Source organism: Triturus cristatus, chromosome 11 (genome assembly GCF_964204655.1).
Source record: "Triturus cristatus chromosome 11, aTriCri1.1, whole genome shotgun sequence".
NCBI lineage: Eukaryota > Metazoa > Chordata > Amphibia > Caudata > Salamandridae > Triturus > Triturus cristatus.
Genome location: NC_140594.1, coordinates 1,045,721,977 through 1,045,737,407, shown reverse-complemented (window position 1 = coordinate 1,045,737,407; position 15,431 = coordinate 1,045,721,977). Strand labels below are relative to the sequence as shown.

General features: G+C 42.7%; 1 protein-coding gene across 1 annotated transcript; it reads right to left on the bottom strand.

The window, feature by feature from the left end:
• Window positions 1-3,859: 3,859 nt before the first annotated feature.
• NCBP2 (nuclear cap binding protein subunit 2) lies at window positions 3,860-11,230 on the bottom strand. The gene is made up of 4 exons (XM_085635307.1): window positions 11,072-11,230; window positions 8,607-8,788; window positions 5,672-5,810; window positions 3,860-4,124 (listed from the first exon to the last, which is right to left on the bottom strand). Exons 1-4 carry the CDS (start codon window positions 11,141-11,143, stop codon window positions 4,053-4,055), a joined length of 465 nt encoding a protein of 154 aa, XP_085491433.1. The 5' UTR covers window positions 11,144-11,230; the 3' UTR covers window positions 3,860-4,052.
• Window positions 11,231-15,431: the final 4,201 nt, after the last annotated feature.

The following is a 15,431-nucleotide window of genomic DNA, read 5'->3' as shown; positions in this document are numbered from 1 at the left end:
AACATGTGTTCACACATTATAATTACGTAAGGCTTCCAGTGTTACGTTTTTGTTGATTTTCTACACAGCATACTAATGAAAATAGTGTTTTTCGCTGCATGTGTTAGATTTATATTAAAAGAAATACAGAAAGTATGTCTTGTTTTAAGGGACTATCTATGCTGTCTATTGTTACCGTATGGCCAATGTCTGAAGAGACTGACAGTATTGTGGATTTAAAAGGAAAAGGTTTCCTTGTATATGTTTAGATATGCACGTTTTTGCAGTACAGTCCTAATGCTGTATTAGATATGTCTCCCTAAAGATCTAAAACGGGTCGTTTAACAGTTAAATCCATGTAGAAATGTATTAGCTGAAACTTATTTTTCACATAACACAATATAAATATGTATAAGTACTAAGAGATTATTTTATTTGCAGAATGTGCGCAATAAAATAAATACGGATGAATGCAGATAACAATGTAAAAAATACAAGTAGGACCGTGATTGGGACGCTGGGAGCTGTGTGCTGTAGTCCGGCAGCTGCTACTGAAGGGGCTGGTGGGACGAAGAAGCTGTTAGACCTGACATCCTTGGAATGGTATTTCCCCAAACCTTTTGACTCCAACCCCAGATTTTTGCTGAATTCAATTTTGTTGCCATTTGGACTCTGTGCATCTCAACTCTACTAGCCAGGCTAAAATGCTTCTGCTCTCTCGCTTAAACGTGGTAAAATTGGACTACACCTAAGTAGCACATTTAAGGGCACATGCATTATTGGAAATTGAGGTCACAAAGGGGCAGATTCTTAGAATCTGCTCCTTTGCTACCGTAATTTTTGCATTTGGGATGAATCATCCCAAATGCAACAAGCATTGGCATAGCCAATAGGTCTCGCTTTTGGGACCTTATAAGTTTTTAGCCATGCAACAGTTGATGTTATTGCACCAAGAATATTGTGCTGCATAACCAAATACTTATTTGGTCCCAAAAGCGAGACCTATTGGCTATGCCAATGCTTGTTCTCCATAGGATTGCACTGACTGTTATCCTTTGAAAAACGTTAAAAGAGTGGCGGGTGTTCTATATGGAAACCTAAAAAGCTGGGTTTCAACAAACTGTTTTAATCACCTTTTATCCAGGAATTGTTCCGGGTGTGAAATCTAGGCATATCACACCGAGTAGAAAAGGTATTCTGCAAAGTAAGTTAAAAACTACACAAAGTAATTACATACTAATTTCAACTGTTTATGAACATTTTACTTGCCTGTAACCAAACCAATTGCATTTCAACTGTATTCATCTGCATTATTCTTGCAAAGTACTATTACCAAGTTATTACTATACATAGTAATTAATTATAATATAAATTATTAATGAATAAATAAATAATAGTAATTACTTTTACAAAGTACTATTACATCTGCATTATTCTTGCAAAGTACTGTTATACTTACCTGTGCCAGGCCTTACTTGGTTCTAGAAATAAAATATAACGAAATAATGGTTTTATACAAAACAAATTGGTCAGAGTTCAGCCTTTGAATTTGTGAAATCATTTCTTGCCTGAGTGTGTATAACACATGCTTAACATTTCCCTCTTATAAAGCCTTACGGCTTACCCACACTACCACAAATAGAGCGTAATGCATTATCTGCTTTAGCCTTTGTAAGCCTTTAGGGATCCACTAGACTGTGCACACTATACCTTACTTTGGTATAGTATATACACACAGAGCCAGCTTCCTACAATAGTGACATGCACCATCACAAAAGTGGGGGCCAAGTATTTCAGACACCATACAAAGCGTTGTATTCACGCCATGTACCTCCAACTTACCATGAAAGTGCAACAGACTGTCAGTATTTGCATGGGCAATTTTTTTTTTTTTCTTTTTAAATAATAGAACAAGTCACACACCAAATGACCAGGTGGTTTACAATTGCACTGGCAAAACCTAAACTATGCATACTCCAACTACAGGAAGCATAGATATACAAACGTAGGTACAGGAAATGTATAAAGCGGCCACCTTTGAAGAGGTAATTTATCAACTAGCATCGGTCATACAGGTCCAAGGGGTTGACTAGGTAAGCACAAACCCTACCACGGAATGGGAGTGGGGGGAAGGGGGTGTACTTCAAATAATCCATTGCATGAAATGTATCAGGAGGTGGGAAGAGGCCAGGGCTTGTAAATGAATTACAAGCCGAAAGGCAAATGGGACCTTTGAAATAAAAATAAAATCATACCTATGCAGGAGAAAAGTACATTGAACAAGATGTTCAAATATAAATAGAAGGATACTAGATTTTTATAATTATTTTTATTGATGAACAATCAAAGCACTTCAGGTACAATGTCAAGCAATACTTACAATATCAAGCAAGGAAAACTACCCCCATCCTCAATCCACACCATAGTTCTCATAGTTCTTTAGTCGTACTATTATTCACTATCAGAATCCGGATGTTGTGCTGCTCAAGGGGGCTCCCATAGATTCCCTTTAAATGGGTTTCATTTACTCCACATATGTAGCCGTTTCTTGGTGCATCCACGGGACCCATACACAGTTCTCTCTCACCATGCACCAGTACAAATCTTTCTACCACGCGGCCAGTGAGAGATTCGAGAGACTTCCACAGTTGCGCCACATTCCGCTTAGCCACTAGCATTCCGAGCATCGGCCAGGTCTTCTCTGCCACCGTCAAGTTGGTGGGATCACACACATTTAAGAGACAAGGTTTTAGCATTGGTTCTACTCGTTTTACCAAATCTTTTGACATACATGGAGTTACCGCTGCCCAATACTGTTGGATGTGCATACATTCCCAGATAGTGTGAATAAACGTGCCCTCCTGACCGCAACCTCTACTACACCCGGGGTAGTCTTTGTAGCCCATCTGGGCCAGGGTCACACTCGACAAATACACTGTAACATCTTGAGCTATACTAGCCTCAAACGTGATAAAATTGCTGTGTCCCGGGGAGATGCAAGGGCATCCTGGAAGTCGTCATCCTCCAGATCCACCACATTGTTTCCACATTGACTCCGGAGTCGTAAGATGGGAGTCCGCAGGTTATTGATCAATTTACGATATGTCAGCGAGATTGCACTCGTGGGCATGTATTCATCCAGGATTCTGTTTTCAAGTGGGGAGGACTCAGGGAGAGACTGGCCTTTTGGGATGGCCGATTGTAGGGCATGTTTAATCTGGCAGTAACTAAATGCCTCCCTCTCTGCCATCTCGTACTCTTTTTGTAACTGTGCAAACAGGACCACTTCTCCATTGTGATACTAAATTTTAATTAAAAGGTTGCTTGGATGTGTGGTATGGTGGTTTGTTTTTCCTTTTTATACCTGAAAGGGACAATGTGATATATACTGCTTTGAAAATCCAATAAAGAATTTAAAAAGTGATGGAACTATTTTCATCCATCAGCGAAGGACAGGTGCGAGTCCAACCAGGGTCTCCAAGTTAAGAATTGAAAAGTAGATTGTTACACTAGAGGTTTTTTTTTAGCTATTCCCGTTTCCATATGGCAGAATTTGAAGACATCTGATAAGCGGAATCTGCCTTTCGCATTACTGTCACAAAGAGTCATATGCAGCAAATAATCAAAATTAATTACAAAAACAACCCAAAAAATACACCATAAATTGACTGGGATTTTATTTCCAGAAAAGGTGCACAAACAGGTTTCAAAAATCCAAAGCCGGTTAGTGCCAAACAAAACATTACACATGCAGGTCTGGTCTACTCCCCCCCCCCCCCCCCCAGCCCCCCGCCCCCCCCAGCTCCCCCCCCCCCCCAGCCCCCCCCAGCATGCCTTTGTTGCAGAACAACCAGGTGTACGATCACAAACTGGAAGTACACATGCTTCTTATTCCTGTTCCCTCCCCAGTTTGTTAGCTACTAGCCATAGTAGCATTTCTTCTTTTCTTTTATATTCTAGCCTTTAAAAATTGAAAGCAATAAGATTCTGTGTCTCACAGTTCAAACAATTGAATGTACAATTCTGTTTAGGAACTTAATAAACTTTAGTTCTGAATTTGCTACACGTCATAGTCACAAAGGCTGGACTATTTTTCCATAACCGCCTCTTCCAGCATCATAATCTTGCCGATATTCATCCCGGACCTACAAAACAATTAAAAACGATATAACACAAAGCTTGTAAAAGTAAATGACAAAAAACAAGAGTGGAAAATTTGGTAGGTACCAAGTACTTTAGCAAAGCAAAAATATACTAACACTGGACGCACCATTCAACATTTGCATTGCAGGCAAATAGGGAGTGTTCCAATATAAATCTTTTCTGTGGTATTAAGAGATGCAATATAGGAGGGTTTTAAGAAGGGCTTGGAGTACAGGGTCTCAGACAAACTGTGCCACTGTTAGGTGGAGGCTACCCACCTCATCACTAGACCTGAAATAGGCCACCAAGAGAATGTACTTTTCTCCAGAGATGCTGAAGTCACCACAGGACCATGGCCTGCCCACCTTCCTAGTAACATGGTAAACGAGCAGGATTATAAAGGTTTTAACACAGAGTTATGGGACATGAGTAACAGGCGTATGGCAGGTGGTCACACACTAGAGGCATGTAGGATGCACAACCATGACTAGACAAACCTCTTTGAGCAAGAAGAGACCATTGCTACTGTTGTCTACCACTGTAACCAGACAAATCTGTAATCAGTGATCCCACCACAAAAATGCAACAAATTGCACTAGGGATGCATTGAATACAGGAATGTATTAACAAATAAAGATCGCTTTTTTTAGGGTTCCGTGATGATCACTTTACTGAAATGGATCAGAAAATACAATTCCACTGCTGCAGTATGTTGCCCATATCTGGAACATTGCTTTATCCAGTCATCGACCAGGGGATCTTGGTAGCAAACTGAAGTTCAATTTTGTTAACTAATATATTAGTTCCATATAATAGGTAGGTCCTTATCCACTATATGAGTTAAGAGGAATTTGATAGTTGCGTAATTAAAACTTCGCAGTTGGATAGCTGCAATGGATTAAAGTATATATTCCATAAAAGTGTTGTAATTGCAACAGCACCTCTAAACTAGTGTACAGTCACCTACAGTGCTAAACTGTTCCAGTACTCCTACATGCAGGGCTTTAAGTGGGATGAAAAACTGGGGAGGGTGTCTCTCAAAGGGTATGGCCAATGTAATTAATGGCATGGCTTAAAAACACATAAGCTAAAAATCTGTGCTTAGCGTAGTGTGCTGCCCGACTTGTATTTGGCTCAAAAAACCTGGTACACTTCAAAAACGGCTCTGAACCAAAGTCTTTCATCTTGGCTAGTTACAGTAGTTATACCCAGATGGTAGCTTGCAGACTCACAGCCGTTTGGTTTACGAGTGCTGTAAATAAATAGATAGCCCCTTCCCCCAAACTGAGTTTAAACCGGTTTTAAATCCTCCCCTTTTAAAGCTCATTAAGTATCTGCCCAAGAGAATATATTCCATTCAACACACACTAATTCAATAACGCGTTCTCTGCAAGGACACAAAGACCACAGTTCATTGTATTTGTTTTTTTAGGGGAGGGTGGGGGGGGGGGGGGGGGGAAATCACCACACCAGTAGGCATGATCAACTTATTTCTTTTAATACACGCTTACATCACACTTAAACTAAGATTATTCTCTAATTTACTTACCTGGCCACCAGATCTTCCACGGCCAAACTGTCTACCTTCTTTGAAGCCTGCATCCCAGTCCGTTCTGATAATTCGATCATCCAGCCTTGTACCGTTAATATACCTCATACAGTTTTCTGCATCACCTCTTAAATAATATCTTAGAAGAGTGTTAAAGAGTCACATATAAAACAGTTCATGTGAAATGCCCCAATGATCAGAAAATGAGCAACGAACAGCGTACAAGTCAACAAAACAGGGGTTATTGTACATATGAAAACTAACACGTGCAAAGCATCCGAATCCTCATCACCAGAAGATTGGGTTTAGTTAGACAATCACATCGAACTATGGAAAAATGGAACATTTTTACTCTGTGGATGCCAAAGTTAGTGCCAGCTTACGGACAACAAAGCATACATTTAAACAAAAAAATTTAAAAGGACATTTTTGATTAGCAAACTGCTTTCTACAACATTAACAATTTTTAGTTTAACTAGAAGTTATTTCTAGCCAATACTTAAAACAAATTTAAGTCCTAGAATTTTTGTTGGCACCCACATATCAATAAAAATGGGCTAGAGCATCAGAATTTTCTAGCTGCCTCATAGAATGAAAACTAAGGCGCATGTCCTGGAGCTGTGCAAAATAAGTCCACGCATACGTTCTCCATCGGAGAAGTGTGTCTGTGGAAAAGATCTGTCAATAAATTAGCAGATTTGTCAATTATTTTTGCAGTTAGAGGAAAGTAGGGCGAGTGGAAATTTGATGAATATATGATGCGGTGATGGCACAGCAACTAATCTAATCAGCACGAGTTTATAATCTTTGTGGGGCTTTTCAATGCATGCAAGAAGATGGAGATCAATGTACAGTTTTAAGTATGTTTTGCCACACTGATTGTTTCTATATGTTCCAATTTGTTTATATTTGTAAGCGTCACCTGTGCATAACTGAGGAAGGCACTTGTCTGCATATGGTCATTATATTCATTTTAGTTACCAGTTTTCTTGAGCACGTAGTTACCTTAAAGCAAGGAATCTAAGCCCTGGATACACTGATAAGACCAACTCCTCCTAAGATGATTTCAGAAAATGGAAGCTTTGCAGTTTTTTTTCTCCAAAATTAAAGGAGATGGGGTTGCCTAAAGACTACCAGGAATAGCGTCCAATATTTTGAGTTAGGATGAGACCAAGTGAGGAACTTGGGAAACCCACAAGTTGAAGAGGGGGGTTTAAATGGCAACATAGTGACTGCCTGCTCTCCTTCGACTCGGAATTTCATTCAATTTAGGGCTTGGTCTTAGACACCAACGTTATACACTCTCAAAATCAGTATTGCATGACACACGGTGTTAAAGACCGTGAAAAGATAAAGCAGCGTGAGCTCGGAAAATACTCTTCGATCATTCGTCATACACAAGTTGTCCATAACTGCTAATAAGGCTACTTCAGTATTGCGGGATGGGGAGAACCAAGCTTTATCTAGTCCTAAAACTGGGTGTTCATTGATAAACAGAAAATGTTGCGTAGGGGCTAAATTTTCCACCACTTTTCCATAAACAGAACTAAGTATATGGGGTGGAAGTTAATCGATAATGTGAGATGTACTCTTTTTATATATATTTTTATATAAGAGCTTGCTTCTTCTGAAATAAGAATGAAGCTCAGTAAACCTAGGTGTTATAATCTCGAATGCCAAATAAAATACCTGGGAAGGATTAGGATCAAGACGAGAACCCAGTTTCTTGGCCAAAATAATTGCATTGGTCTCCATGGTAGTGGCAGATCTGAACTCAGAAAGGGTTGCTATTAGTGGTGTGTTTTGGTCAAATATATACACTTTGGTAAATATCAAGTTTATGTTGAATAAAAATGGGATTTTGACAAAATACCCCGTAGATTTACATAACTAAGAATGGCTAAATAATTGACGCACTAATGGTGGAATTGGACAGATCAATAACTATGCTAAAGACTACTCCGTTATGTGCATCATTGATGCATTTTGCATAAAATGTAATGTGTGCTCATCTTGCTTTTTTTTTTATCACCACACTTTCTTGTTTTTTGCATCAAAGTCTATTGCTTTGCATCAAATATTTACAAGTCTTAGTTCCTCAACTTACTAAGAAGCTGGAGGGTTAGTGTGAAGTGTGTCAACATTTATTTTGTTATCCAATAAAGATAATGAAGGGATATTTCATTAAAAGGCTTCAACTAAGGTAGTATCTGGGTAGGAACAAATTGCTCTAATCTAATCTAGAACCGTTTGACAGGAGGCCACAACTTCTACGCCAGGCTTCTAACTGGAGTATAAATACTCTTCCAGGCACAAAAAAACTGACAAATATGTGCCATCAATAGTCTGGATTAAAGAGGTTAAAATCAGGACATGCAGTCAAAATGCTGTATCCGTACTGATCAAGGTAGGCTGAACCTTTCATGATCAAGTTTTTGGCGTCTGCCCACATCCAAAAATGAAGGTTTAGTGTATGCCTCTTTCACATAGTTTACTGAAAGGGGGTTATGGTAGTCTGTGACGAGGTTGGGCAGATATGGAAGTGGAAAGCTACAATTATGGTATTAACTACTCCAATCAAGGAAAGCATAGGCATTGTAGTCTGGTGAAGGGTTTTAAACTCCTTGATCACCCATAATATTTTGCACCCTATGCTTTGAATCTCAATCCAACATAGTCACAGAAAGAAATCATATTGAAAAACAAGATTTTACCATGGTAGCTGTAACACTTTTAAAGTCGAATAGCAAGATAAAGCAGTATCGTCAGGTTTGTGAACATGCAAAACATTAAATGCAGAGTCATTCCACAGGGATTCATATGTGAAGTGCAGGTTGCATTTATCCCTCCAGCATGATGTCAAAATATTCGGCCCAGAATCACAGAGATTAAAAAGTGTGGTATAAACAACTTGAGGAGACAATATAAAGGATACTCTACAAAACAGAAGCCACATGCGGTTTTCTTAATTTTGTCCAATCCCATGACTATCTTCTTGACATCCCCGCTCTTGCTGAAGAGCTCATAAATTTGTTCTTCTGTTGTGTAGAAGGAAAGATTCCCTACATACAGAGTGCTGCTGTGTTTCAGTAACCTCTCCTGATCATATCGGTTACCCTAGTAAACAAAGGGAAAGAAACAATGTCATCAAGTAAACTAGAGCAATCTACATTCAAGACTATTGTATATGGCTGAATTCACACAGAGGTGGTGTGGTGTGCAAAATAATGGACTGGGATGCAACCCTGAGTAATTACCAATGGCTAAGATTAATTCAAGCATTCTGCCCATCACTTTTTTGTAAACTTTAGTGTGATACCCTAAGTAAGGCTGATCTAACCAGATGTAACACAGGTATACCCAGATGTAGCATAGGTATACCCATGCACATCTGTGCCACTGGAACCAATCTATACCAGGCTGACGAGCCTTTAAAAGGGCAAACTGGTGCTGCATTGTTTATGGAGGACCTAGCCTGAAGTCCAGGGTAGACTATTCCCATTGGAGCAGGGTTAAGACAAGAAGTATTAACATACTCGGGAAGATTGGGCTGCATACTGAGGGATATACTTTGAGCATTGCCCCATACCACAATGGTTACTAGATGCCAATATCTGTGTGTTGGGTATATGATATGGGGTGGAGTAGGTAGGGAGGGGGATTAGTGGTACATCAGGCAGGTGGTAACAAGTATGTCATAAGTGAGTGTGTTTCTGGAAGAAAGCTAGTGGGTGAAAAATTCTCCCACTTGCTGGAAGTGAGACGAGTTGAGCGAGGACAAGTATGTCATAGATTGGCTTGAGCGGATAACCAGGCGATGGAGGACTATAGTGTGGTGCGGTTTTTGTTTTGTTACAGTTCTATACTGAGGGACATTATGGGGGTGCGATAATATTGTTTGAGGGACCCCGTTCCTTGCCACCAATACTTAGGTTATCCAAAGTAAATGCAATAAAAGCTTTTGATAAAAATCAAGACGACTGGGTCCATTCTGAGGTAGCGGGGGGGGGGGGCAAAAAACAAATGGACTGGGATGTTACCCGAGTAATTGCCCATAGACCAGATTGATTCAAGCATTCCATCCATCACTTTTTAGTATACTTCAGTCTTCACTAACTGAAGAGTCGTACACTGGCCACACGCATTATTAGCAGTTGTCCTGGTGCCTTCTCACACCAAATGTTTCCATGGAAGCTTCTCCAGATCCATAAAAAATGCAATGGGTCCCATGAAGTGCAGTTGTTGCTATACTTCAGGCTATAAAGAGTTGGATGGTGGTTTGTAACTTCTTTTCAACTTGGACGAGGTCGAGTTTTGGGATGTGTGCATCTCACCTAGTTACTCCCAAAATGTATTCAATCACCATACAGAACAGTTGCATCTTACCCCGAATAGCCTACTTAAAGGAGATGCAATAACAGAAGAGAACCTGTGTGCTCAAATCTCACTCTTTAGAATGTCAGATGAGAGTTGGAGATCATGCGAGAGATAGAGGAGCACCACTCTCTAATCCTAAAACTCTCAAGTGGTTAGAACCTACATCAGTATGCATGTCCCCATTAAAAAAAATCTTTAAAGAGGTGTGGGGTAGAGGGCTTAAGGATGTAATGTCGCTACAAAGATCTTTGCAGATCCAGTGGAGATAGGAAGACTATTCTCCATATCATAATAAGCCACCCCATTCGTAGAAACAAGACAACAGTTACTAACCACCGACACTGTCCAGATCAGAAAATGCTGAGTAAAGAGCTGCTCAACCGTCTAAACCTTGTTTGCACTACATAAAAGTAGTTAAAATACAAATAAGTGCTGGGGTCTACCTTAGTTGATTTATATTCACTTCCCCACACCAATTCACATCCTTTATGAAAGGAGTCGGCATCACCTACCTAAAAAAGTAAGTAAAACACAAACCCGCGCTCCGTCACTAAGCGTTACCGCCTAAAAGAACCATATCAGATGCGGCACTTCAGTTAGCAGCGGCTTTGCAGCCAACAACTGCAAATAGATAGATACCCTCCTGAAAATGTTAAGACGAAACCGCAAGTCCCAGAATGCAAATGGCTTTTCAGCTGGGTGATGCTATCACAAAGCCCTACCCAAACCTACCGCTTTTGCCCAGAAACGAGAGGGGCCCCATTTATCCTCCAGCAAGCACCATTTCTTGAGGATCACTGTCTAATATGTTATATTGATTGGTCTAGCGTACTGGTATCCTGGCGCTTGGGCGGGTGTGTGGTCCCCAAGATACTTAGGGAACCACTCTGTCTCCCAATCATTTATCTTGTGCGCTTTTCATCAATTCTATCCCGTTCCTCCAATAAAACAAGCATCCGTCCCTAAAACAAGTATCCGTCTCTCCCCACACCACAGTTCTGCTGTGTGCTCCCCCCTGCTTACCCTGAAGTGCTGGTCCCGATACTGACTGAGTTCGACGTAGGTGTCACTCTTCAGCGGGGTCAGCGCCGACATGTTTACGCCTCCCACTCTACACCAGACCAGAGATCCAACCTGCGGCGTACCCGCTCCAAAACTATAACACGGAGATGACTGGAACTGACTAATCACAGCACGCGTTTCAGACGCTCAAAAGTCTGAACATAGAAAGAGGACACAATCTTTTCACTCCAGAGGAAGCCATCACACTGTCGTTTTATGTTAGCGTCATTACAGAGATTGAAGCTTCCACGCGCCGGTGATCAGCCCGAACTTGCTTAATTAAGTCTTTAGGTCAGCAGGAACTGGCTTGATTATGTCTTTTTTGCATACCACTGTTGTAAACCAATTAAACATATTTGGCGTATAACGCAATAATTACACTTTTTTAAAGAGCTCAAAATATATAAACAATGTGACATTTTCACATGAAGCACATTATATTCGTTTATCTACTCCGTGAAAAGTGATTTTTAAGGGCTTCGAATTCTATGTCAGGACAGGAGGCTCCGATTATGCTTTCTCATTTCTTTATTAGAAATGCCCAGCAGCCAATCAAAACAGTTTATAAAACGAAAAAACTACAGTACCCATGAGTACCCGGGTACCACGTGACAACCATAGAGTCTCTCCTATATAAGGCACAACAGTAGATAGTACGTCCTCTTTCTTTGCTGCTCCGCAGCCAGTTAAGTGCCTTTTTCATTTTATAACTGTTACATTGTTGCATTGGTATTTGTGCACTTCTGTTGGGACGCGCTCGCTTCCAAATTGTATTAGCTGTTGCTACATTGTTGCGCGCTGTCCCGGTTCGCTTATTTTGTTTACTCCGCTTCGCGCGGCGCGCATGCAGGGAGCGTGGGCTCACCTCCCTTGGCCGTGACGCTCGCTTGAGCGTCGGTGTCCAGAATTAAGTGGAGTGGGAGAATAGGGGCTGAGAAGCTCGCGCTGACGCGCGTGCTTCTCTATTTGCATACGAACTGAGGCGGCCGTTCCGCGCATGCGCGGCGGCCATTTTCTTTGTTTACAAACCGTGTTTTCACACGGAGCACAGGAATCGGTTGTTCTCCACACCGCTGCCCACTGCCTCAGCTTCTCTTCAGCCCCATCGACGCCCTTTGCTGGTTAAAGGCCTGGGGCTGTATAATTACGCATAGGCTCTGCCTAGAGTGACTCAGCAAGCCCTCCCTCCACAATTAATTTAATTATTTATTTTTGGTCAGCCTTTTTTCTGTCCATTAATTGGCTTGCTGTGGGGTTTTTCACTCCCCCTGAATTGTGCCTTTGGCATTGTAATATTACTTGACATTAAATTGTCATTTGGTGGGCATTACTTTCACTTTTTCCAGTGAAATTAAGAATAATGGAAGAATACTTTGATGAAGATGATTACTCTTACGAAGAGGAGAGCTCAGGTTTCCTTGAGCAAGATTTAGTTGAAGCATTGGACCAAGGAGTTCAGCACTCCGTTACCAAAGCCCTGGTCCACGCTATTAACCCATTGAAGCGTCATTTGACGCAATATGCAAAGCAGCAAGGTTGGTTACCTTCTTCTCGCTCTTCCAAATCCCCCATAAATCCACACAGGGCGGATTTCAAACGTCTGGCTAAAACTCTAGCCTCAGAAAAGGCTTCCTCAAGTCCTTTGGTAGACGCTTCTACCTCGGCAGTCTGTCACACTGATTCTGACGGTCCTCCTTCTTCCTCATCTGACCAGGATGTCCCTCCACCACGCAAGAAAGCTCGCAAGGAGCATTATGTGGACGCTCCTACTCACCCGCAAGTCTTAACCTTTGAGCCTTCGGAGATCTACCACCCCCATTCATCTTCATGGCTTCCTTCTCCTGCAGTAGCTGAGTATGTCCAGGCGCACATCCGACAACCTTTTGAAAAAGAGGTCAGAGCTCGCCTCCGCTCCGAGTGCCCTCGCCCGGATCTTGCAGATCACCTGGCAGACACTCCAGAAATTGACCCCACGATGCTTTCTTATCTCAAGAAATTTGCTAAGGACCCTAAAAAGGGTCTGGACAGATCTTGGCGGTCCTGCCAGGATAAAATGTTGGATTTGATGGGACCCCTCACCAAGATCCTTGATCTCGGATTCCAGGCCAAGGAAGCAGAGTCTCTTGTGGATCCCGATGAACTCATAGAATGGGCTCAGAGGGCTATTTGCCAGTTGGGCAACGCAAATTGTGCCATTTCTAGTGAGCGTCGCCGCTCTATTCTTCTGAAGATTGACCCGAAATTGGCGGAACTCTCAACTTCCGAGTCTGGCCCGGTGGCACAGGGTCTTTTATTTGGCCAACCGTTCCTTAAGGAACTTACTAAATTTGTAGCAACCTTCAGTAGTTTGGACAAGGCGCAAGCTTCTATCAAGCGTGCACTTCGTCCGGTTTTTGCCAGGGCCGGACGTCATAGGGGACGCTCGTTCGGCCGTGGCTCCAATAACTCCTCCCAGAGAGGTTATCAGTCCCAGAGAGGCGGGGGTCAGGACTCCGGGTACAACACCCGCTCAAACTTCTATCCTTCCCGAAAAGGAAGAGGTCAATTCCGGAAAGGCCGTTCCGGTGGCAACCAAGGTGCTTACCAGGACTCTAATACCTCAGGTGAGTTTGATTTGTTTTTCCGAGGTGGTTCTGGGGGGCAGAATACGTTCTTTTCTCCAGAACTGGCGTCAAATCTCCAACGATGCTTGGGTTCTGCAAACTGTTCAGGGTTTCAAAATAGAATTCTATCAGGCCCAACATCAATCCCTCCCCCCTCCTCCTCTCCATTTTTCTCTTCAGGATCAAAAGTTTATTTCGGCAGAGATAGACTCCCTTCTCGCCAAAGGGGCAATCAGGTCAACTGTCCCCCACCCTCACGGGTTTATCAGCAATGTTTTTCTGGTTCAGAAAAAAGGGGGTGGCAATCGTCTGGTCCTCAACTTGAAGGATTTCAACGGAGGTGTAGTTTACAGACACTTCAAGATGGAAGGGATCCATCTTTTGCGCGATCTTCTGCGCGAAGGGGACTGGATGGTTCGGCTCGACCTCAAGGATGCCTATCTTTCCATTCCCATTTACGAGCCTCATCGTCGTTTTCTTCAATTCAGTTGGCAAGGAATATGGTACGAATACACAGTTCTCCCATTCGGCCTCTCGTCAGCACCCTGGTGCTTCACGAAACTTCTGAGGCCGGTAGTGGAATGTCTGCGTGCTCGGGGTGTCCGCCTGATAATCTATCTCGACGACATTCTTCTCATGGCGGACAAACCCCTCACAGTATTAACCCATCTGGAATGGTCTATCGACCTTCTACAATCCCTGGGTTTCCTAGTCAATCCGCAAAAGTCTATCTTGAATCCTACTCAAGTAATCGAATTTCTGGGTTTTCAAGTGAACTCCCTATCCTGTCAGCTCTTATTACCACACCAAAAGATTCGGTACATCAAGAGAGAATTGAGGTCTGTTCTTTCCAGACAGATTGTATCCTTGAGGTCGTTAGCTCGGGTAGTAGGTCTCCTGGCGTCCTCCATTCAGGCGATATTCCCAGGCCCACTGCATTACAGAGCACTTCAGAGATTGAAGATTCGTCACCTCCAAAAAGGTCTACGCTACTCAGATCTGATTCCTCTCTCCGAGGATGCGAAGAGCGAGATGCAATGGTGGTTGGACCACATGGAGGCCTGGAATGGACGAGCCCTGTTCGGCTCCGCTCCGGATCTGGTGATAGAATCGGATGCCAGCCTTTGGGGTTGGGGAGCCAGGTGCGGACCAATCTCCACCGGGGGTCGCTGGTCTCCCCAGGAACTGTCTCTTCACATCAATTGCCTAGAACTTCTAGCGGGGTCTTTTGCGATTCGGTGTTTCTCCCCTCATCAGACCAATTGTTGTATTCTTCTCCGCATGGACAACGTTTCAGCGGTCCGATATGTCAACAAGTTGGGGGGAACACGATCCAAGATTTTGGCGGAGATCGCCAAGGATTTTTGGCACTTCTGTCTTCAACAAAAGATCACAGTTATTGCCGAATATCTTCCCGGTTGCCGCAATCAGATTGCGGACTGGAACTCTCGCCATCTTCGCGACTTCAGCGATTGGCGCCTTCACCCGCGCATTTTTCGCATTCTCCGTCGGACTTGGGGTCATTGTCACCTAGATCTGTTTGCATCTCGCCTGAATACTCAACTCCCTCTATTCTTCAGCTGGAGGCCGGACCCGAAAGCCCTGGCCACAGATGCATTTCTTCAGATTTGGCCGTCCACTCTGTGCTACGCCTTTCCCCCGTTCATGTTGATTCCCAGGGTTCTGGCCTACTCGAAACGTTTTCAAACGGAGCTGAT

Coding starts and splice junctions, on each gene's coding strand:
- NCBP2 (XM_085635307.1), bottom strand. CDS start 11,143: ATGTCGGCGCTGACCCCGCTGAAGAGTGACACCTACGTCGAACTCAGT. Junction 5,811..8,606: donor TGTGGCTTCTGTTTTGTAGA/GTATCCTTTATA, acceptor CACTCTTCTAAG/ATATTATTTAAGAGGTGATG. Junction 4,125..5,671: donor GTGGAAGATCTGGTGGCCAG/GTAAGTAAATTA, acceptor ATTGTTTTGTAG/GTCCGGGATGAATATCGGCA.